Source organism: Solea solea, chromosome 12, assembly GCF_958295425.1.
Source record: "Solea solea chromosome 12, fSolSol10.1, whole genome shotgun sequence".
NCBI classification, from domain to species: domain Eukaryota; kingdom Metazoa; phylum Chordata; class Actinopteri; order Pleuronectiformes; family Soleidae; genus Solea; species Solea solea.
Window position 1 is genome coordinate 11425042 of NC_081145.1, and position 24207 is coordinate 11449248.

The 24207-nt window shown below is 40.7% G+C and overlaps 1 protein-coding gene across 6 annotated transcripts in view; it reads left to right on the forward strand.

Annotated features, from left to right (window-relative positions):
• The first annotated feature begins 2049 nt into the window (after positions 1–2049).
• The window catches only part of fgd4a (FYVE, RhoGEF and PH domain containing 4a), a 45816-nt gene continuing 23658 nt past the window's right edge, over positions 2050–24207 (forward strand). For 2 of the 6 annotated variants that reach the window (XM_058645238.1, XM_058645243.1), the window contains exon 1: positions 2050–2414. In XM_058645238.1, coding sequence (XP_058501221.1) covers positions 2294–2414 — 121 coding nt within the window. In that variant the 5' untranslated portion in view covers positions 2050–2293. Of the gene's footprint in view, positions 2415–5898; positions 5974–6103; positions 6182–10413; positions 10445–21289; positions 21396–24207 lie in introns of those variants that run through there. The other 4 variants (XM_058645242.1, XM_058645240.1, XM_058645244.1 and 1 more) reach the window with 4 other exon arrangements.

The following is a 24207-nucleotide window of genomic DNA, read 5'->3' on the forward strand; positions in this document are numbered from 1 at the left end:
AAGTGTTCAAATGTGCTCACAGCAGTAAATGAGTGAAAAAATGTGAGGAAAATACATGAAAACCTTTTTATTGTCAACTATATATTGGTCCATGTCAACACGGACACTTTTATTTTGAAATTCTACTAAACCACTGCTCCTGAACAGTTTTTTTTACTTAACCTGCCCCCTACTGGCCAGACTAGATACTCATTCTTAACAGTTTTAATGGTCTAGTGACATTTTTTGTTGACTATACTATATTTGGACATTGTTTAACATGTTTGACAGTTTATAATTGGACAGTTTACTAAATAATATACATGTTTTTATTACGTCATACTATATAATTATATATTTGACACTAAATCAGTGTTTTGAAAACACACACGTACATGGTTAGACGTGATCGCGTGTTTGCTGTGGAGCAGTGACGTCCCATTAGCAATAGCAGCCTAGCAGGTGTAATCTGAACACCTGTGATCGAATGTGAACAGCAGGTGTGAACAGAGCGTCAACAGAGAATCTAAGAAATGTGTGGATCATTTTTAAGCTGTTACCACATGTTTGCTGATCCTCCTCCGACAAAGGAAGTGGAAAATTCCAAATAGATCGACACAGAGGGGAGGAGTGGAATGTACCAAGTCATGGAAAGTACACAAAGGCTTTTAAATCAGTGTGTCTTTGTGCAGGAGCAGCTCCACCTGTAATTATTCAACGTTCAATCCTCGCTGGACAAATAAAAGAAAAATGGCAGCTGAAATTGTTGTTATTTAAAAACTTTTTTGCTAAAACGGAGAAAAAAAAACACCACCTGTAGGAAATGCTGCAACCTGCTGGACTGGATGTCCTTTCCCCCTCATCTTATAAACGCTGCCTTAACAGAGCCGGCCTAAGGCATAAGCGAACTAAGCGGATGCTTAGGGCCCCATGACCACCAGGGGGCCCCAAGAGCAATCAATTGTTGTTGTTTTTTGTGTGTGAGTGATGACACATATCAGTGTCCTTGAGGGAAAGAAAGCAGCAAACCACAGTGAATTTAAGTTGAGACTTAATTTGGAGTGAAAACACAGCTGAGTTTGTGTGTGTGTGTGTGTGTGTGTGAGAGAGAGAGAGACAGAGAGAGAGAGAGAAAGCGGCCTGCAGCCCTTACAGCTGCGGGGAAACATGTTCGCTACAAAGTATATCCAGTCTCTTCTTCTACTACTTCTTTTCCGTCACCTACAGTAAAAAAAATATATTGCTCTTTCATTGTCTCTGTTACCGCATAAGTTTTCCTTTTGAAATCGAAAAATCCCACCACACCATGATGACTGCCAGGGCCGGCCTAATGCATAAGTCAGGGTTCGTACAGAGCCTTGGAAGTCTGGAAAATGCTAAATTTAAATATAGTGTTATAGTGTGTCATATTATGTATAGTTTTTTAGTATAGTACATAGTATGTTTTGATCAATTATCAATGAGTAATGTTTCCTCCAAAAAGGTGTGCTGTATATTGTAGTACAGGTAACTCATCATCATCTCCTCAGTCTTAATGTATTTGATTTTACAAATAAAACAAATAAAATATTATTTATTTATTTATTTATTAATTAATTATTGTATTGTTTATTTTATGTACTTTTATTATCAGGCTAATTAAGCCTCTTTTTCCTCTACAGTCATTACTGTAAATTTTGGATATATTTTTTAGGACTATAGGCAAATTACGTTAAATTATAAAAAAAGTGTGATTTTTTTTATATAAAGGTGTGATTATAAGTGTGAGTTATCGTCCTTCTTTTTTAATAAAAGTCACAATCACAAAGAAAAAGCGCTTCCAGAACACAAAAATACCCTCTATCAAAATAATCCATTCATGTACAATCAAGTTTGAATTAAATAAAAAAAAAAAATGTAAATAGTTTGTGAGTGTGTCGTTGTTGTGTCTACAATCTAACAATCGGGACTTTTGCGTTTAACAATGAGGACGTTTACGCCACACTGAGTAGGAGACAGGGGCGTGGCAAAGGAAACACCTCCGTCTAGGTGACATTGTAGGAAAAAACTTGTGGATGAAGAAGAGTCAGCAGCAGCCACATGTGTACAGCTGTTCGGATTATTATCGGATTATTCACACGCGTCGTCTTCAATGCTTGCCTGCCACCTTTATTTACAACACACACACGCGTTACTCTCCACAGGCGCACACATGGAGCTGCTGAGGCGCAGCAGCCTGAACGCGGAGCCGAGAGGGTTTCTAAGACGTAGTAGTACCTAAAACACTGTCGTCTTTTATCCGTTTTTCATTCTTTTTTTTAATTAAAGTGTATACATGTTGGAGACGTCTGTGCTTCATAGAAAAATGGACGGATTCCGCAGAGTCGCTTTTCGCAGGAAAGAACAAAGTCTGGACATTCCAGAAGAAGAAGAAGAAGAAGGAGCAGAAGAAGCAGGTGAGTTTATGAGGAATGCTGGGAGAAACTTTGTTTTTGTACCGCAGCGCTGTTCTCAGACTACTGCAGGACATTTTAGTTTAGTTTAGTTCATAACATGTGTACACCGTGTTGTGGGGGCAGCTCTACAGTAGCTGAGTACTGTGTCAGGCTGTAAATGCTTTACCTACCTTAACTTAAAGGTGACTCAGTGTGGTGACTGTCCACATTATTTTACGTGCTGTGTTTTCGTCAGCCTGGTTGGGAAAGCGTGGAATGGCCACTGTTACACACCTACCTATCACACATTACATTACATTTACATGTAATTTACAGCCCTTGTTTACACTCCACTGCTGACTTAGTGGCTGCTCAGCAGGTATGAAGGTTAGTCAGGCCCCAACCTGTTGTGTGTAACCACCTACAGGCTGGAGGGCACATTTTTCACCCCCCCCCCCCCTTTCTTGAAAACACCAGGAATAAAGAACTGTGATGTTTGCAAACAGCAGGGTTCACCCGTACAAAAGTGATCAAAACAGTCCCGGGTTTTTATTTTCATTCATGCTTCCTGTCTGAGGGTGTTTCCACACCTGAAAAACCTCATGGTTTCGGCTCAACCAGAGAGTTAAGTCACTGAAAACAATGATCCAAATCCATGTCAGCGCATTTTGTCTGGGCATGAACAGCTAAGACAAGAGACACTGGCACGACTTCCCTCTTATCTTGCAACTCTGCCGAGTGCTTGTGCAAACATGCATCCAATGATTATACCTCTGTAGTGGAATATGAACTTTGCTACATGGTAAACGGCGGCACTTGTTAAACTTGGTCAAGGTGTCTTGGGCTTATAAATCTCAGAGTCAGGAAATGACGTAAACACCAAATCACCCAGAACATCATCTGTCAATGTATCACTGTGTGTGTGTGTGTGTGTGTGTGAGCAACACTGCAGTCAACAGAGTGTCATCATAGCTGCAAAACTGTGCTGCAGATATGGCATTTTCCACATTCCACTCCCCTTTTGTCATGTTTTTTAAAACTGTTCTCGCTCTTTCTTATGAAGCTTAAACATGCTGTTTCTGTTCACGCCCTGCGACTGCGTTTCTAGAAAGAGAAAAACTAGTATAAACTGTAACTTTATTGCAGAACTTGCTCCGGAAATGAGTATTATATCCGTCCATCCATCAATTTTCTACCGCTTTATCCTCCACATGAGGGTCGCAAGGGGGTGCTGGTGCCAATCCCAGCTGACAATGGGGCGATTGGCAGAGTACACCCTTGGACAGATCGCCAGTCCATCACAGGGTGTTATATTTACATATTTACTGTTTTTACTATGATCCTGCATTTCTTGGATCATGGCTATAACGTCGTGGAGAGGCACAGGTACATTGGACGTTGAGCTGATGTCATTTGTAAATACAGTGCATATACACGTAGTGGTTAACGTCTCAGTTATTACTCCATGCAAAAAAAAAAAACAACCCTCTGCTCCTCACACGTAGAATGACATTTACTTAGTGTTGCTCAATAGCTCTGGGGCAGTTCAGCGTGTGACTGTGTTACTGTGAGGACAGCTGTATCAGTCTCCAACAAAGGAGTTGTGTGTTTACTGTCAGCGCGGACAGAAGCAGTGGGAATGGCAGTCGGGAGCGTTGCTGGTATTGTCCTGTTACACTGATGCTCATTCAGCCGGAGCTGAACTATCTCACTGTCCTCCACTGGCTTTAACTCACTTAAAGCAATAGTTGCCCCCTTGTTCAGCTCAGTTAATGATGACTTAAAGAGGTGATTATTTTTCATTTGCCGTGCAGCGCTGTACCACATCAGTGCAACAGCAACAATAAAACTGCTTCACGGCATGGAGAAGACTGAGGTTGATTGAGGTGTGAGTCATTTTTATTTCTGAATGTCAATAATAAAGAATCCCTTTTACTTTGATGTATGTAATGTATTGGTTTGATAGTGACAAAGACTATAATATATAATTATAACTATATAATATACCTCAATAGTTTAAAGACCAGACTCCACATTATAAGACACCTTTTTATGGCCTTCAATCACGATTGAGTTTCACGATTGTGAAACCCCACATGAGTAACGAGATGGTATTTTGAATAACTTCATTTCCTTATCTGAATCTTTCCCCTAGTTTTACTCCACGTCTAGCCCCGGTGTCTCAGGTCGGACATGACTGTGCATGAAGGTGTGGAGATGAGGAAGTTCTTGATTTGCTCAGTTGGTATTCAGTGTGTGTCTGTGTGGGGGCGTCACAAAGCAAGGAATGGCTCACACAGGAGTGGGTTTGTTTGTAATATTATTGTTCAGCAGTTGCTTACACACACTTGCTCATGTCACAGGACAAAATCACCATTTACGTTTATGTTAAAAGTGGATTTTTTTCCAAGTTTGCCAGCAGGTGGAGGTAAAGACTCACCAAAAAGTTTCACCAATTTTCAGCTGAGTACAAAAACCAACCAAAAGTAAAATAATCACCACACACAACCACTGATATATAATCACCATAGTTCAGGTTCAGGGAGCATACAATATTAGCTTCTGCTGAAAGTGTTTGTGTGTGTGTGTGTGTGTGTGTGAATCTTTAACTGCCTACAAATCAGCAAAAACATGAATAATGTCCAATATGTCCTGTCAGTCATAGCTAGAGCTGGGCAATAACGGAATAACAATTTATATTTGGTAGATTTTTTTTCATTAATATCAAATATAACTGCGCAAACACACTTTTAGACACAAAACACAATTGTCCTTGGATGTTTGTTTCTCTGTTTCCTCGTCGTTGTTGTTTAAAAGTTTAAACAACACAATTTAATGCAGCAAAAATCAATAGACTCATAAAATATTCACCCAGCCCTATTGGTATAGTCTATAGCTGAGATATTTGCTGTGTTTCAGCCAGGAAACACTTCTTTTTTCCCTTCCATGCACCAGCAAGTGCTTCCTGTCTGCAGTGTGTGTTGTTTCCCTCCTCCTGACTGGGATTGTTTAGCCTGCAAGGCTTTTTCCCAGGAATCTCCTGCTCTCTCTTTTTTTTTTACCTAAGATGCTCGGTGCAATCTCAGAAAATGATTCAGAGGTGCAGCGCTGGCCTCCTGCTGAACACAGAGGGACACTTTGGGGAAGTAACTTTACAGAAACGACGTTGAACGATTGTGTAAAGCAACGTGTTTTGTTTCTTCTCACCTTTGCGAAATTACGGACATCCCATGTGCAAGAACAACAGACAGATGTGATGGTGGTGATTTGTCTTGCTCCTCAGTGCTGTCTCTCTGTTCTTGTGCAGCAGTGACGCGAACAGTGCAGTGTCCTGTCAGGAGAGGAGACACCTCTACCTTTGCTTACTGGCGGAAGTGGAGGAAGGAAGAGGAGATCATAGTTTATCAGATGTGTATTTTATGAGACCATTTGTGGAACGTTAGCATTAGTCTTTAGTTATTTTCATTTGACGTCATCTCTGCAGTCTCTGTTTCTCTCACGTCGGGCCGCCTGCTTGGACGTGGCATGGACTACTTGGTCGCTGGTTATCGGTGGTGCTGTCTGAGATTTGTTGGCCCTGGTAGGTGATCCAGTGACAATGAACACTTGTCAGTAGTTGAAACTATAACACGGGGATCTTGTGTAGGTGTTTTCTTCCTATTTTTGTTTCCTTTCTCTTTCTTTTTTTTAATAATAAGACACTGGACTGACAATGAAACGACGACACAAATACTGGTTTTGGAGCCGGAAAGGTAAAAACTCAAAGATGTGTCTGCTCTGCTGTTATGGTAAGATTTTGAGTCTCCAAAATTCATTATGAGTTAATGTGAATTGGTAATACATATTTGATCTTCATCATTATCATCATCATCATCATCATCATCAACATCCCTGCTGCTGTTGTGCTTGTTTGACTGCCATCTAACTGATATGTATTTTCCACCAGTGAGCAAGAGCTGGTTTGTTGATCTAATCCCCTGCTGGCTTTTTTCCACATGTTTACTTTTCATTCTGCTGATGTTTTGCAATCAAATATTTTCATCATCAACTAATCTGTCCATTATTTTCTTGATTAATCGACTCTGGTCTGGTCCATATATCAGAAAATGTTGTCGGGTGTCTCCCAAATCTCAAAATGTATCAAATTTGACTAATTTCTTTGTTATATGGTGCAAAGAAACCAGTAAATATTCATATTTAAGAAGCTGAACTACCGGAGAACTTGTTTTGATTATAAAACAATCCCACAAAACTGATTTATCTGTTATCAAAATAGATGATCCATTCAGTTATCGGTTTATAATCGACTAATTGATTAATCTTTGCAGCCCTTGTTTATGAAAGTGTTGGCTTCCACAGAGCAAGAGCAAATTATCTGAAGTACTTTCTAATTTCACTGGTGTACATTTGTAATTCTGAATTTATGAGGACATAATTAATAAATCAGTGTTTACTAAATCAATTTGCTTCAGTATAACTGAACTCACATACTGCACAGTATACAAAGCTGGAGTGTTTGTGTTGATTTGCTTGGCTTTAGTGTGGACTGCCTGCTGCTGTGGTGCCATATGCAGCAGAGTGTGAGGAAGCGTTTAAATGCATGCAAGCTTGAGAAAGGACGGTTTTGTTCTAAGAGTCCTGGGAACCATTTCCCCACTTAAGACCCTCTTCCAACCACTCTGGGCTTTTGGCAGCTTCCCCACTGACCCATTACCCAACTGCATTTGTGTCTCTTCATGAAGGGAAGTAAGGCCTGTATAGATGTGTGTGTACATGCGTGTTGTTACACTGCAACCCTTTAAATGTACACCTATTAGGGCGCTGTGTATTGTTGGGGGAGAGTCGGCTTTATTTAAAAAGCAGAACGGAGGAAACACTGTGAAGCGTTCTGCTTTCATTCTCACTGGCAGGAAGGAAAAGGCTGGGAACAGCACAGAGAGCCTGGGTCCTTTCACCACGCTCATTGTTTTAACGTGGGAGAGGGTGTCACAAGCGGCAGTAACACAACTTGCTGCTATCAGTGTGTATAAACTCACATGCTCACTTTAGGTTTTTAGAACGGAAACTGTTGGCCTAATAGTTTGATTTCAGTGTTGGTCTTGCTGAGAACAGAGTGAACTGTTTCCTTTATGATGGATCATGAGAGGGGTTTGAACAACTTCTGCTTTTTGCCTTCAAAATTCATGTCTGGGGTGTAAATTATACATTGTATATCTAATTAACAGTGCAACTAGTACTTGTGTTGCGTAAAGAGGACTGTACGAGTATTTCTCAATACCATAGTACTAACATTATTTCGTTAACTATGACCTATGGTACTTTTTTTTTTTGCATATAATTAGATAATATTGTCTCTTGTTATTAGGGATGTGGGTACAAAAGCTGAGGGAAGAGGGCGCGGGCGTTATAACTGTCAAGCAATAATTATCGTCAGCTGTCTCGGTGATGAAGTATGTGTGTGAGTCATAATGACCGACAGCTGAAAAGAAAGAGTCAACAGCCACGGCTACTGTACTGTTACAGTAGGTCAGACTCCACTCTCGCTCAAATTACCAATACCATCATCAAGGTGTCAATAAGGTGTCCTATGAACAGAGGACGGCTCCGTTAGTTACTGGGATCCGTTTGTCTCGCTCTGCATTTTCCCCCCCACTGTCTTACAGTGTGTATAAAGGTGGACATACTGTCGTCTTCAGGTCACAAAACAAACTCCCATTGTGAAGCCTTGACCAACGCCAATGTCAGCTTTTGAAACCGGAAGAAACCCTATTTTTCAAGCCTTTGCATTTTGGAAATGTGTCTGTCTGTCCTCTGAGCTTCAACAGCACAGACTGTGAGAATGATGCGTGTGTGGAGTCTAGAGTGAAGGTGAAGATGCTGATGATGTGCAAGACTAAGGCCATTGTTCATTTGACAGCCTTTCCTGCAGAGACTGCGATTACTGTAAGACAGCATTTTTCAATTTTGTCATAATCTGTTTTTTCTCTGTTGCTATTTATTTTTTATTTAAATTCCCCCCATCCTCTCTCTATCTCTCTCTCTCTCGCTCTGTCACTCTTCCTCTCCACATAAATCAACAACAAATGTATGCTGCTCACTCACAAACATTATTTGCCACAGAACACTGGAGATATGGGCTTATGCATGTATAGTTATTCTCATGTGTATGTTAAGTCTATTTACACTCCAAATATACATAAATAACGCCCAGACTCTTAATGACAAGTGCTTTGCCTCCGTAAGGCAAACAACAGCTGACATGAGTGTTTTCATTCATATGGATGTGTCAGCAAGGTGGTGGATTGTTGATTATTTACACAGAGAAATGTGTGTACATGAAATCTTTTGAGTTCTTAATTCGTAAAACATTAAGTTAAAGGTTGACCAATGTGTTTTGTTTTTTTTATGGCCAATGCTGCTGCCGATCAGTGAAAAGCAAATTTGCAATTTAAGATGCTTTAAAATTGGACTGCAATCTCTGACATTGTGCCACCATGTTATAGCTCTTGTGGAAAGAATTAATTCAGTGATGAAGTACCTTTTATTTCTGTGTAGACACTTTAATCTTCCATGCCGTGTGAACTCTTGCATCTGTGAGGAGACACATAACACATAACACATGCCACGCACTTCCAATTGTGTCCACTCGGAGGCGTCCTGCCATCAAAACTGTCAGCCGATTGAAGGTTCTCTGACTAAGGTTCCTCTCATTGTGCGTCACATGATAACACGGTCATAGCAGGAAAAGCACAGGTGTTGACGTGAACAATGGCTCTTCTCTGTTCCAGTAAGTCAGGCTAATGTGACGGCGTGAGTCAGCATGAAAAAAAAAAAAAACAAAGACGCTGAATCTGAAGCAGCTAAATGGCACTGTTTACAACAACTTATTTATTTTGACGCATCACAGTGACCTCTATTGTGCTGCTGTAATGTTGTGGTTTCAATATGTATGTAGATGAGGCCTAAACCTCCCACGTCGCTTATCGTTAGCCAGAACGCAGCGGCGAATCTGCTCGGCCTGCTGTGATGCGATTGTCCTCTTGTGTGAGTGTTAAATGATGTAAAAAGGAAACAAGTTTGTTCCTGCTTGCGGGATCAGACCAGCGAAGCCTGCAGAATAGTAATTCAGTGGGAAAGGGTTGGTGTAAATATATGTGCATGCATTACTCTCACACAGTACAGTCTGCCTGTGGTGAGATACTTTTTTATGATCAGCAAAAGCTCTATCCATTTCATCTTAGTTTCTTCATATGTGTTTAATTTGCACTGAAAATAATGGAGTACTAATTCAGGGTGGATCCTAATGGGATTTATTCTGTGTATGTTACTGTGAGGAGCACTGAGAAAAATAAGGTGGATAAACAAAGCATCTGAGCCTAATTTTGTGCCGAGATGGTTTTCAAACACTCCTCGTAAACAAATTGTTTAATCAATAAGATAAATGCTATTGTCTGGCCAACTTATTATCCATGTTATAGTGCTGCTCTGGACCAAGTTCTATCAGGGACACAGTGATAGCAGCGTGACACTGTGTGTGTGTGTGGAACCATTCCAAGGTGAATTGTTGCTGTGATGCAGGAGCAAATGTTGACCCCGTTGCTTGACATGACAGATGCGCCCCGCAATGCTTTGTGTAGCTTATTTGCTGTTTCTTTGTTTTGTTTTGTGTGCCTGTGTCTGTAAACATGTGCGTCTGCAGACAATACAAATCACTCATCATTGACCTTCATAATGTAGGTGGTGCATGAGGAGGAGGAGGAGGATGAGGAGGAGGAGGGAGTCAATGAAAACCACAAGGGGGTGTGTGTGTGTATGTGTGTGTGCATTTTAAGTGATGTGGGTTTAATTAATGGTGTGTGTGTGTATTTAAAGTCCACACTTCTTTGCACATAGGGATGTGGTTGCTTAATGGCCTGGCTCCACTTCGCTCAGTCCAAAGTGGAAGTGGACAAGAGTGGTCGGTGGAGAGGGAAGTGGACAAGAGTGGTCGGTGGATGTGACACAAAGACAGGAGATGTGATGTGGGAGACGCCAGATGCAGTGGCCACGAGGTAGAAAAAAGTGTGAAGTGGACAGTATATGTGTGTGTGTGTGTGTGTGGTGAGTGGGAGGAAAGCAGGGAGGTGTGAAGAAGCAAAGGACAGAAGAAAATGTATGCACATAGAAAGTGTTGCACTTGACAATGAGGGTACACAAGATGAAACAAAAGCGTCTGTGACGCCTTCATGTTGAATAGCAACCGAATCAAGTGTTTGAAATGAATTTAAAGTGACAGTTACTGAAACATCACTGACCTCGCTGAACAAGTGCTAGTTTTGACTGGTTTGGACGAAGAAGCTGTTGATGAGATCTTCATTCTGCAGAGCCACACAGGAGGAAAAGATCTATTACTAAGCTGAGGTGATGTAAAATATGCAAGACTCAGGATTTATTTTTTTATTTGAAAAACAAGCCCTTTTGATATAGGTTATTTGTATGTTTTTCCTCTGCCTTGAACCTAAACATTTGCATTTGCTGAGGAAAAAATAACAAATTACCTTTAATGTAATTTTTTTTTAAAAAGATGTGAGTTTGACCTAAAGCTACAGTGATCAGCGTAAATTAACATGTATGACCTTTGAGATTAAACTAACATCTCTAAAGTTTTTATCTGTATGGAGAGAGTTTCAACTCACAGCTTTGCAGTTTCGATCCACTGTCAATCCCATGTACGTTGTTGTTTTTTGGCAAAAAGTTCTCAAGTTCTCAAGTACTCAAGCGTCTCTATGGAAACACTGGACCATCCTGCTGATAATAATCAATGAACAGGTTACTCATAAGAGATTAGATTTATTTAAATGTTCCCCCACGCTCGATGTCTGACATTTTACTCTATTTCATTTCCTGGTAAAATAGTGATCAGACATGACATCACTTAATCCGACTGAATATAACTGTCATTTATTCTTAATCATTCCAAGAAATTAAAACCTGTAAATGCTCAAGGCAGTCAAACATTTGTTTGACTAGAAAGGGCTATATAAATATGGACCATTTACCATGATAACATCGTTTCATCGTACCACAGGAAACGCTTATGTGATGCTGCTGATAGTGTTGCATCCAGAGAAGCTTTGGTTGTGAAAAGTACTGTTACACACTTTCTCTCTGATCCCTTTCCCCTCCTGCTACAACTCACTGAGGAATCAATATTATGTCAACGGTGCATCTTACTGTTTCTCTTCAAGATTTTCTCTGATTAGCAACATTAAATCTCACTTGTAGCGCTTCATTTATTTTAAACTTTCACTTTTTGTCTTTTAAGAATCAAAAACGAATGAGCAGTAACGTATAACGAGTAATTGGGTTAAATGTTTCAAGTAGCACGCCTCATACGTAAGGGAAGATGTCTTTCGTGTCTATTTTTTAACATTATATGACTAACATAATCCAGAATGAAGTGTTTTAGATTTCCATGAATGTTCTTTAAACATGTTCACTCTCCTGTTGCCCATTGGTGGCACAGATTTATGAGAGCTAGAAACTGAACTAGGACTAATGACCTCTCGCCTGTGCACGCATGTGTGTCTGACTGCAGGCTGCGTGAACCTTGAACCTTTACCTCTGCAACACATGCGACTCATACATATGCTCAGCTGTTCCTCTTAGAACGCTACACATTTGGACAGACTAAACAAACTGTGAACGCATAATCAAGTTCAAACCTAACCCTAGCTATAACCTAACCATGATTGAAATCTTAGCTCTTCACTTAACCACTTCCTCAGAAATGAGGCTCTGCCTCATTGGGACTAGGTTTTGGTCTCCATGAGTGATGCTACAAGGTCAGTGTTCATGCCAGAAAAGGTCCAAAAGACACACGCAAGCAACACATACTTACTTAGTGTTCATGGTGAGGTCTGGGTGTATTTATTGCTCACTCTCCCTCCCTCCCTCCCTCCCTCCCTCTCTCGCTCTCTTCCTGTCTAATTACAGTGTAATGAGGCCTGCACTGCACACTCTTAGTGTATCATGGCATGTGTGAGCTTAAGAGAGTGCAAATATCTAGGCTGCGAGCTGGTCGTTTCTTATAACTGCTGACAGGATTTCTTTTTAATGGTAATACATGTCTGGCTGCGCTTGTAGATGGTATGTGGTAAATCATTCTGCTGCAGCAGTTTAACAATAGAACACGAGAAATGAGATGAAGGTGGAACGAGAACAAGGTCAGTCAGAAAAAAAACGTTCAAATAAGCTCAAGGGAGTCCAAGAAAAAGATGAGATAAAGGTGGTCACTGTGATGCCAGTCTGAACTAGAAAAAATGAGTGAGGGTCCTTTCCATTTAGCAAATTTCCTGAGTTGTGGTGGTGCATGGATTTTGCACTGCATTCAAACAAAAGCATGTGCAACTATTACACAACGTATCAATAGCTGCAGGTCATTTCTACGGACAGGTTTTACAGTTTGAGAATAAAGGAACTTTAGGAGATCTATCTACACCGTTCTTGACCCAAAGAAGACAAAAAACAACAGAATATTTGCATCTATTTGCATATTGCACATCATATATTAGTGTTGTTTTTGAAACATGTCTGTATGTCCTTGGTCAGACCCAGAATTAACACCTGTCTAATTTGAAGTAATTTTACCATCTGACAAATGTCAGATGACTAAAGACAGATCTTTACTCTTTAGAGAAACTTGCAAAAACAGTAAATAGTTTTTTGTTTTTTTTATAGACACAAAACAACAAAAAAGGCATACACATACACATGTTAGGCAAAATGTTGAAAGTTGTTACATGTGTTATACCTCAACGTGTGTTTGTGCAATTCATGAACATCCTATTGCTATTGTTATACCCTTACACACTGAAGAAAGTTACATCATGAATTATATTGTTATTGCATTATTGCCCAGCCCGAGGCAGAGCACGGTTTTGCATTTGTAACTGCAGTAGACTTGTTTCGTAGAAGTTGCTTAACACTGTAATGTGTGACTTTTAAACATAAACAAATATCTGTTACAGTCAAAACCGTGTCAGATGAGTTTACACAATGCTGATTAAGCCTCTCGGCTCAACGTGACTCTCTCTGGGTTTTTCAGTACAGCGGTGTTTTCTGTGCTGCACTTCACCTCACAACTGACGGAGGGAAAGGTGGAAGCACAACGGCTATTTTAGTAAAGTGGGGTGGAGGCGATTGATTGGATTATGGACCTATGGACCTCTCACAAAATCCACACTGGACTGAGGCAGAAAAGGCTCGGCTGTCGTGTATGTTTCTGCAACGCTGTCAATCAAAAACCGGTTCCGCCTTTCAGAAAGTCTCTGACTCTGGGCTTCCATTGACTCCCAGAGAAGCTGAGGTTCTGTGGAAGTGACATTTTTGCCGCATTTGTCCAATCACTGTGAAACTCACCGCTTTTCTATGCCATCCCATAGAGAAGAGTTGAAGCTGTGGTTTTATTGCGGACGCTGCAACGGGAATACGTAAATCACGTAAGACGATCCCTCATCCGTGATAAACAGCTGTTTAGTATTGAAATGTAAATGCAACACAGTACATATTTGACCACATTTTGGAGGAAGCTGAGCTTCCCTTGATGTCTTAGAGAAATCACCACTGATAGGGACTGACAGTGATGTGAGATCACAGCAGGAGAAACAACAAAGGATTCAAATATATACATGTTTCTCCTACTGCCTCCCGTCAGGAGTGTGAAGCCACAGATTTGGTTTTAATGGGAAAAAGTGGGTGGATTTAATTTCCCCACCCCCCAACCTACAATGTGATATGAAACCTAGAAAGGAGGAAGTATATCACCCTGAGAGAAACTAAAGACGCGTCTGTAGAATCTCAGAAGCAAGTCAGGCGTCTATACCCTCTCCAGATCGATTCTTTATCATCCCTCACCCCCACCTCTCTTCCTAGATGGGGGTTGTTTTGTGTCACACCTTTATCTGCTTGAGCCCCCAGCGGCCACAGGGACAGCAGATGAGTGCGGCCATTGGCTTCTTACCCTCTGGTTGGCCCTCCCCTCGCCCCAACACAATGGGACCGATTGTCTATGCGACACACACACACAAGCATATGCACACACACTCATACACAGAGGGGGCTTTACTGTGTGGCTGAGTGTCGCTCCCCCGCCGTATGCCCCATCTCTACTGGAATGTGATTATCTTCCCTCGCAGCAAGACGGAGAAATGAGAAAAGGGTAAAAGAAGAGAGAAGCATCACAGAGAGGAAGAGGGGGATGAGTCAGTCTGTCACTGTGGGTTCAAGAGTGTGCGCGTGAGTGAGAGAGAGAGAGAGAGAGAGAGAGAGAGAGAGAGTAGGAAGGGAGGATGCAGTGAGGCAGCAGCTTAACACGAGCCTGAACCTGCCAGTGTGAGTGACAGGGCACAGAGAGAGAGAGGAGGGAGAGGTCATTCTCACTTCATCATCCGAGCTGTGGGCAATTTAATTTCCTTTCACAGACACACTGGACACAACCTCGACTCAGGTTAGTGCTTTTTTTCTTTTAGGTTTGTGGTTCACCAGGCAGAGCAGGCGAGCTGGAGCCACCAAGTGCACACATACAACAGCTGTGTGGCTTTAGGTGAACAGAGATGGTGGTCAAAATGTGGCTGGTTCGTGACCATGGAGACACTCAAGCACTGCGCACACATGCATGCATGCAGGCATGGTGATGGTTAACAAAGGGAGGTGCACACATCACACGAGATAAGCCCTAGATCTGCAGGTATTGTAGTTTAGTGTGGCAGCAAAGTGTGTGTGTGTGTGTGTGTGTGTGAGAGAGGCAGACAGAGAGAGATGTAGTGGCTGCTGTGGTCTATTAATTTTCTTTAAGGCGTTGTTGACTGCGCTTCTCAGCAGCAGACCGTCTCAGCATTTGCACTACAGATCAGCAAAGCTTCTGATTTCAGTTAATTGTGTTTGGTTTGATCACATTTAGTTGTCCACAGTGAGCTGTTGGAAAATAAGCAGGTCTATGTCTCTGTGTGTATGTGTGTGTGTGTGTGCTTAAACACTACCTTGGCTTGCTGTTACTGATCCTTGTACAAACACAACTATGATTTTTGAGTCACCTTGTCTCTACAGCTGTAATATGAGCCCACAATGACAGATATAATCCTAACTGTGTGTAGTGGCTGCTGATTGCTAATATCAACAAAGAAAAATGGCTCAGTAAATAGCACTTATAACACTGCAACGATCTACTGCAGTAATGACCATTTTGTTACCTGGTAATAAAAGACAAAATATGTCTCCTGCTTTTTTCCCTCTTGGGGCTCAATCGCCCCACTCCATCTCCCCTCTGTGTGCACCCTCTATTACTCATTTGGCTCGCTTGCTATCTCTATGCAGTTGAAACCATTAACTTTATCGGCAGCAGTGTATTTTCTGTAGCGCTTCCTGTGCTCTTAAAGACTTCCCATACAGGCAAGACGAGGTTAGAGCTGTTCCTGGTGCAGTGGAGCAGCTAAACATTCACAGATCAGGTTATTGTGCCTGCGTGTGATCCGTCCAGCAGGAAGTTCCTGCAACAAAAATCAAGGTAGAATGAAAGGGAGGTTATGAGCTTATGTAAAAATGAGACTCACTACTACTAGTTATGCTGAACGATTTGGATGAAATGTCTGATTGTGAACGTGACCTGTGTTGTGTTATAGTTGTTTAAGTAAAGCTTCAGAACAATATTTACTGTGTGATAGAATTCAAATCAAGACGGAGCGTTGCCATGAGATGCCATCAACATATTAACAGATTTCTTCCTGTTAAAAGGGATATTTTTTCTCTCCACTGATGCCATATGCTTGCACAATGTGTGAAATATTGGGTTTCCTCTTCCCTGTAAAAAATAATGAGATAACGTATGATGTGATTTGGATGTGAATTTCAGACAGATAAAGAGGTGTAAGTATGTCAGCCACTGCATGAGTTCAACCAACTCTCATATACAGTATGTACACATGGGATCATTGAGGCATCGTCTCTGCTGTCGTCTTCTACCTCATGTGAGTGATAAATAATTGGAAAGCGGGAGGTTGTTTTATCTTGCAGTATATCCGAAAAAAGGGGAAAATGGGTGAAACAAGGAGAGAACTTGTTGCAAACAGTCTCATCACCATAAATGCGAATATACATAGAATATGTTTACCGTGTATTTGCTTTCTTATTCTGCTTGTTGCTGTTCCTTTTTTGACCTTCTCTTTTCTAAATACCAGTAAAAATGCTGTGTCACAGCCTCGCACTGGCATCGGCGGCTGTGTTTGTGACAGCCGATCATCTTGTCATGCTGTCTCCTCCGTGTACCTTCGGTTTATCTTTCTGCTGAGCCTTCCATGGAGCCGACCAGAAATGCTGATGCTGTTTGACGCTTAGTTCCCCCAGGACGGGTGAGATTAAGTGCAGGGTGCGTGTGTGTGTGCGTGTAAGTGGTGTTCCTTATGTTGTGGGGACCTAAATCTGTTTGCACGGTCACATTATGGGGACAACAATCAAATCCCCATAATGTAAATTACTACATTTTAAGGTAAAGACATGTTTTAAAGTTAGGATGAGATCAGGGTTAGGTTATGGTTAGGGTCAGGGTTAGGATTAGAATAGGGCAGTGCTACTGATTTAGGTTTAAATTGAGAGTAAGTCTCCAGGAAGTGAATGTAAATGTCCTCTGAAGTCACGGAAACCTGTGTGTGTGTCTTGAGTTAATGAGCACTGTGAGCTCAGATAAGCAGCACCAGCGTGCAGATCTGGTTCATTGAATATTCTTTGATAAACTTGCTGTCACAAATGAGGAAGAGAGAGAAAATACATTTGGTTTAACCATTCTATGTGAAACAGGAAGTTTGTGCTTTGCTCCTTCTCTTTCTCTCCCTTTCTGCCCCATTAGTGCCCCAACCTTGGCTGCAGACTCGCCCGCTTGCTTTCAGGACTGCAGGGTTTTCTGTGCATTCCAGCTCTGGGCTGAGAATATGGGCTCCAGTGGCCTCGGTCAGAAGGACCCATTCATACCGAACACAAAGATCCTTTTTTTTTGAGACACAAGTCTTTACCCACGCTGTTTGATTGGCTTCATATCCAGCGTCTATTTACTTCATTCATTATGCATCGGGTCAAATCTGTTTCGTATTAATGAATCTCTGCGAGTTAGCGTTTCCCAAATGCAAAGGGAACAATGGGACATAAATGTGTTTAAATGAATAATTAATCAAGAGAATGTTGCATTGATTTACCACTTGAAACTACCCAACCAAACCAACAAAGGTCCTAAAAATGCTTTTTTGTTGGTGTTCTATTAATGTTATACAAGGCTTTGATATCAGTCTCAGTGGCATGAGGGTCACGTGGGTTGCTTACCGCCCTGTGTTGCATCTTGTAGCCCCGTCTGTTTAAGCTCGACGCATCTCTTGAGAACGAGAAGATTATTATTAGTCGAGATTAATCTTGTCAGATCATGTCACTCGGTTTGGGTGCTTGCTTGCCTTTCCTGGTTCTTTTCAAAGTCTGTATTCACATTACACATTCACATTTTACTGAAGCTGCTAATTGTTTACTTCACAAAATAATGTTACATTAATATAGTAGCAGTTTCTACAAAAAAAAACAGACCATGTGATATTATGAACCAACATTTTTAACCTATAAATTGTCCTTTGGCCTTGGAAGTAAAGAGTTATTCTTTATCAAATGAATTAGCAAGCTGTGTTCATTTTAAGTATAGTGCAGTTATAAGAGCACATACTGCTGCGTGAATGATGTCTTACTCCTTTGCCCCTGTAGGTCATGGTTTTGAGAAAACTTAAAAAATACATCAAAAACCACACATTTTTGAGGTCGTCCCACATGCCTCTGTAAAGTGTGGAGGAATCCAAACCCCATAGAATGTCACAGTTTCAAAATGAGTGTGTTTTCAGGGTAAATAGTGATAGTTTTGGTTTCATAGAACAGCCTCTGAACTGTTTCGGACAAAACTTCTGTCCTCTCACAAGCGTCTCCCTTGCACAAGGCATCTGTTGTGGTGCTTTGCCTCGTACTCGGTGCATCGGAATATTAACAAGTGCATTTCTTCAGTGTCAGACGACTTGAGAGAGTTTCAGCCAGTATCTGAACAACAACTTACTCCACAGCAGCGGTTTGTGCAGTTTCTCATGGGGGTTATTTCTGGAGAAGCGTAGCAGCGTTTTCACTTCAGGAACTTATTTTGTTGAACTGATGGAAATTGAAGTGGTTATTTTTGTAAATGTTTGCTCAGAAAATAGACCGAACACACTCTGAATGGAAACAGTGACAATGTCGGAAGAAATACCCTTGGGGCAATGTTCAAAATTACTGATTTAAGACAAATATGTGAGTGCAGCTGCTTTTGCTGGGGTTTACTGTAGTTCATTGCTTTTTATAGGCACAAATGCTATTGCTTTTTAAACACTGCAGTTGTCTTTGATTGTAGCTGACTTTCATGCATTAGCGCCAATAGAAGCACTGTTATTCATGTGTGAAAAGGCGTTTCGGCTGGGGCGCAGTCGGACGTGCTGATTGAGTGGACAGGATATTGATTGACACATTCGGTAGCTCCTGCCCAGCAGCTGTGATCTGTTTTATCGGGGTAGGTGAAGCAGGTCACAGGGCAGTGGAGGAGGAGATGAAGGCAGCAGATGACAACAGCGCAGAAAAGAGGAAAGAAAAGATGCACTGTGGAAAGGGGGAAGTAAGAGACTGTTGACTGTTGATGTTATCACACACTGTCACTCAGTGCAACAATCGATCCCTTTCTCAGAGGCATAGTGTCCACTATCTCTTTGAACATAATACAACACATCTTTTCTCTCTAAATCTAGGTTTTACTCATAATTTCATACCTGCCTCAGTTGAAGTAATAAATATCTTAGTCTTATCTTGGTCATTTTTATGTGCAGTGACAACCATGAACCGCCAACTTTCTTTGCCTCTCTTTCTTTCTTTATGTCCTCTTTGAAGTACAGAAGGTACAGGAAGTGTTTAGGGGGGGGGGGGGGGGGTTCATACACGGACCAGAGAGCATGTTCAGATCATGCTTAAAGCTTATCTTCGGCACAACACGGTGGCCACGCATGTGAAGAGGTACATGACTGAGTTAAGTACAACATGAGCAAAAAGGAGAATAGCTGCTTTGAGATTTATTGGCCTGAACAATTGTTTCACTCCACACACCGTTATGACATTGCACTTCCTGTCAGCTCTATGAGAATGTATTTTGTTTTACCTTGTTTCTGTGTTTTATTGGTTTTATATTCCATTGTTATTGGTTTTTTTCATATTGCTTTTATATCACAGCACTTTGGTCAACACGGTTGTTTTTAAATGTACTGTATGGAGTATGACTAAAAACATGAAAAAGCAGCAACATGAAGTGTCTGAGGTTAATTCAACAGCTCAAAATCCCCCTGTACAATTTGACAGGATAAATGCTTCTGTGCCGCAGCTTCATACACTCACAACACTGCCTCAGTCAGGTCTGATAGTTTTGCTTGTCAGCAAATAATGTTACTTACTTGATGTTCATGGAAAGCAGGGTAAACTTTACTGTTTTAATTGTCATTTCTGCCTGGGTTGCACCAAATATTAGACAACGCTGAAGCTAAAACTAGAGGGAATAATGAACTGACCTTTTATCAGAGGAAAGGGCACTGCACTGGGTTGCCATAAATATGCTGTAAATACTGATTGGTTTATTCATTGTACAAGAATTCATCACAGAATTGCATTATCGGATGGAGAGTGAATTGGATATGTTTGCTGTCTGAGCTGCAGAGACGGGGTCTCATCTGGTTGCCCTGACCATATAAAGGCTTCACATGGCCTTTTAATTTTCACTCTATTATGTTTGTGGCAGAAAACCATAACTCTTTGGTAATTGTCCATTATGGGAGGACAAGAGGGAGGGAGAACAGAGACTAGACGCATCTGGTCTCATTCAGTAGAAAAAAAAAAAATTCACACGTGCCCTCTTTCTCTCTCTCACACACACACACATACACACGCAGCTATCCTTTTAAGGAATCTGCATTGACTTCCTTTCCTTACCGCATTATCCCTAACCATAACCATAATGCCAAATCCTAACCACAATTCAAATCTTATCCCTAAATTTAACCAGTTCCTCAGAAAATGAGGTTTTTAATGAGGACTACTGGTCAGCATTTATGCCAGAAAAGGTTTTAAAGAGGGAACACATTCATACACACACATACACATGCATTATCACCAGCATGAACTCAGTATGATTAAAGGGGTGTGACTTGGCACATTAATACAATCTCCTATCTCCATTATTTATGAGACACATTTGAATGGTAGTTATCTCAATCTATAGCAGCGATGCAAATGAGGTTACTTAGCATACTTGTGTCCTCATGGGCCATATTGACGCCTTTTTTTTTTAATATATTCAGTGGTATCTTTGGCTCATTATTATCGGAAGATGAGAACAGACCCCCCTCTGTGATCTAGGCATTTTAATGTCAGATCTTCAGCTGCAGTGTATCACGGTTTAGATTTAGTTAAAATTGGGTTTTGCAGATGTGAGGCACAGAGGCTCTGAAGCAATAAAGTACATCTCAGTTTGTGATGTTAGAACATGTGTTGGATAATGTCATTTTTGGCAGGAATGCATGTAGTTAGATATTAACAGTTACAGCTACTATTCATCTTTTTCCACTCCACCTTGCTCCTGTTAAGTGGTTAAAAGTGAAGGACAGCTTCTTCCTCCTCCCTCTGCTGCTGTTCCCTCCCTCACCTGGTGACACTGGTTTCCAGGAAACCGGTTTGTACAGCGACGGGCTAGGTACGCTGATAGTGTGATGAGTAAATACAGACATGAAGTATTCAGAGAACAGGGAGGCTTGCTGCTGAAGGAAGGGCTAAAATTTCCTTATCGCTGATAAAAAATGGAGTGGAGGAGACACTGTGAGATGGATAAGAATCGTGTTGTTGACAGGATGGGGAGAGGCCATCTCTACCGCAGAGGAGTTTCCACAGGTACTGTAGAGATGTTTTGTTTTGACAGCAAGGCTGCTCAAGAAGAGCATCGAGAGAATACAGCTTGTTTTGGGTTTGAGTTTGAGAGGTGAGCGTATGCTGGTGTGGGTCAGCCACAGAGGGGAAAAAACTCTGAAGGGAACTATGGTTTCATCACAGAAAGCCACAGATATATATACACACACACACACATACACTCACAGGTGCTGGTAGACAAGTGTATCCATCAGTGCAAGAGCTGTCACCTTAAAAAAATCCTAAACATGCAGCTTGTCAGTTTAAAAATAGACCATAAATAAAGCTTGTGAAACACATGGTGAACGGGGAACTAAACAAAGTCAGTAACTGCTGTGGTTTTTATGTCAGCAGACCGTGGGACAGTGTTCAGTTATTATTATTATTTGATATAGATATGATAAAAACAATACCTTTTTAAGTTTAAGGACATTGTGATATTTGACTTATGGATGCAAGTCAAATATCTTTCTGTGATAAGAAGAAAGTGGTTTGTTCAAGTTTAACACACATTTGTTATCTGTGTACAAGGTTATATGGTTATTTCAGAAAGGCTCGATTTAAACCTTAATTAAGAGTTTTTATGACTGTAGGATTTGAGGGTTTTTTTTTAAATGTATTTATTGAGGTAACATGCCACTTGGTTCTTGCTAAAGATAGAGATGTGAATATTTAATATCTCCCATTATCTTCAATCATTTGAGTTTCTTTTACAAAAGCCAGATAATTATCTAAAATAAGTTTATAACAAGCCTCTTCAACAGAGTATTTTGTGAGACTGTCTGCAGCTCTGAAATATAAGACACTAATTCACACTGGCCACAATAAAATGTTGGGTTTTGGTGTTTTTTATGATATTTGTTGAAATAAAATGCTATTTCAAAAATAGTTTAAATATTTTAAGATGCATCATGCTTTATATTTCTGTGTTTTATTTTCCCGTTTATTTTTGACTCTGTGCCCTTGTAAAGGGAAATACTTGGAATTTTCTTTGTTTTGTTTTTTAAACATTGGCTCTGGATGGATTCTTATGAATCCAATGGATACAAGTAGGACTCCACACAGTCATCTGTCTGCTAGAGACCACCTGTTGCCATGGAGCAGATAATAGTGAACACCACCTTCAGTCAGGAGCACTCTCATCATAATGAAGCATGTGATTACAACAAATGGAAATAGAGTTGGCACAGATAACGCTGCTGTTCACATACAGCAACATGTGTGTGAGGCAGCATTTGTGTAGCAAGGGAAGAGTGAGGGAGGGAGGAGTCTTATTTAAATGGAATGGACCTACCTGACTGAATGACTCAACACTCATACATGTTTTGATGGTGGGAGAAAACCAGAGAAAACTCACACAGAAAGGTCCCAGACTGGGAATCAAACCCTGTACCTTCATGTTGTGAGGCAACAGTGCTAGCCACTAAACCACCATGTCATTTTGGTGTGACAGTGGCCGCGATTAGACTGAAGAAAGGACACATGAGATGATCTGATAAATGTCACAGCTCAGTTACTCTTATGCAAAAGCAGATCACGATTCAGCCGTCAATGAGATTTCACCATTGTGCTTGAGCCCCTGTAATTACACCTTTATATAAAACAGGAACCAGTTTGTATACATTTTGGTAAAGAGGTCCGCATTTCTCATGTAAACTTTGTTATGTCAGGAAAAGCAAACATTCTTCTTTGGTTACTCATTAACATGTAACCGCTTTTGATTTGTTTTGGTCCCTGTGACTCCCATTATTAGCTGAAGTTTGCTTCCAGCGCTGAGGCAGGTCAACAAATAAAACAAACAAACAACTGAAGCCCCAAGGTGTACATGAGTTTGTTTTCTGTAGTTCTTTACCAAATATTGTACTAATTTACCTATTTGTCTTATTCCCAATTTTACTATTCTGTTTGTAACTTCACAAATATCTAAAAAGAAATGGGTGTGTGGTGACAATGACAAAGTTGCTGTAAAGCTTCAAATGCAATAACTCACTTGACATTTAAACATTTGTAGGAATAAAGTTCAATCAGGTCCTCCAACATTACACAGTTTCAACATCTAAAGTATTTATAGTTAGTATACTATCAGTGTTGAGTTCCTGTACAAAGCGTCTTAATTGAAATTCTACCTTGCCTCAGAAATGTCATTTAACCAAGTGCATTAACTTTATAGTTGAGCTGCAAAGTAGTGTTTTAGATTGGGTAGGGGATGAATCTCCCTTTCTCTTTAGCCATCTTAAGCATTTCCATTTTACCCCTGAGTTATTTTTATCTTCCCATATAGCAATTGTGCCCAGACACAGGGGTAATAGCTCGAATACAAATAAAAAGCAGGGTAATCTAATCTAATGTCATCTATTTCATCTCATTTTCATCTATCCCAATGATGGAAAGACAGTTCTTCCCCGAAGCAGATTAATTTGTATGTTCAAACTGCTATAATTTAAATGAAATAGTCATTTAATATTATCCCTCAGTCTAGCTGGCCTCTCATCAACAATGACACTGCTTCAGGAAAGACTTAATTTGACAGGCAGATGGGATATGGTTGTTGTGACCAGTGCCTCACATCACTTCTATTGTGTGCATGTGGATTTGTGCACGTAATCTCTTGCAGTTTTTCTTTTGGTTTGGTTAAAGTTTTAGTTTTGTTATGCTCAGAGCCAAGACCCCTCCATATTTTACTGTAGAATATGAAAAACTGGAAGTTGACAGGCATGAAGAGGAAGTATGAGGTCAGTCCAGTTGCCCCGATCAGTAGCCTCTGCCTCAACATTATCACCATAGAAATAGGTTTCCC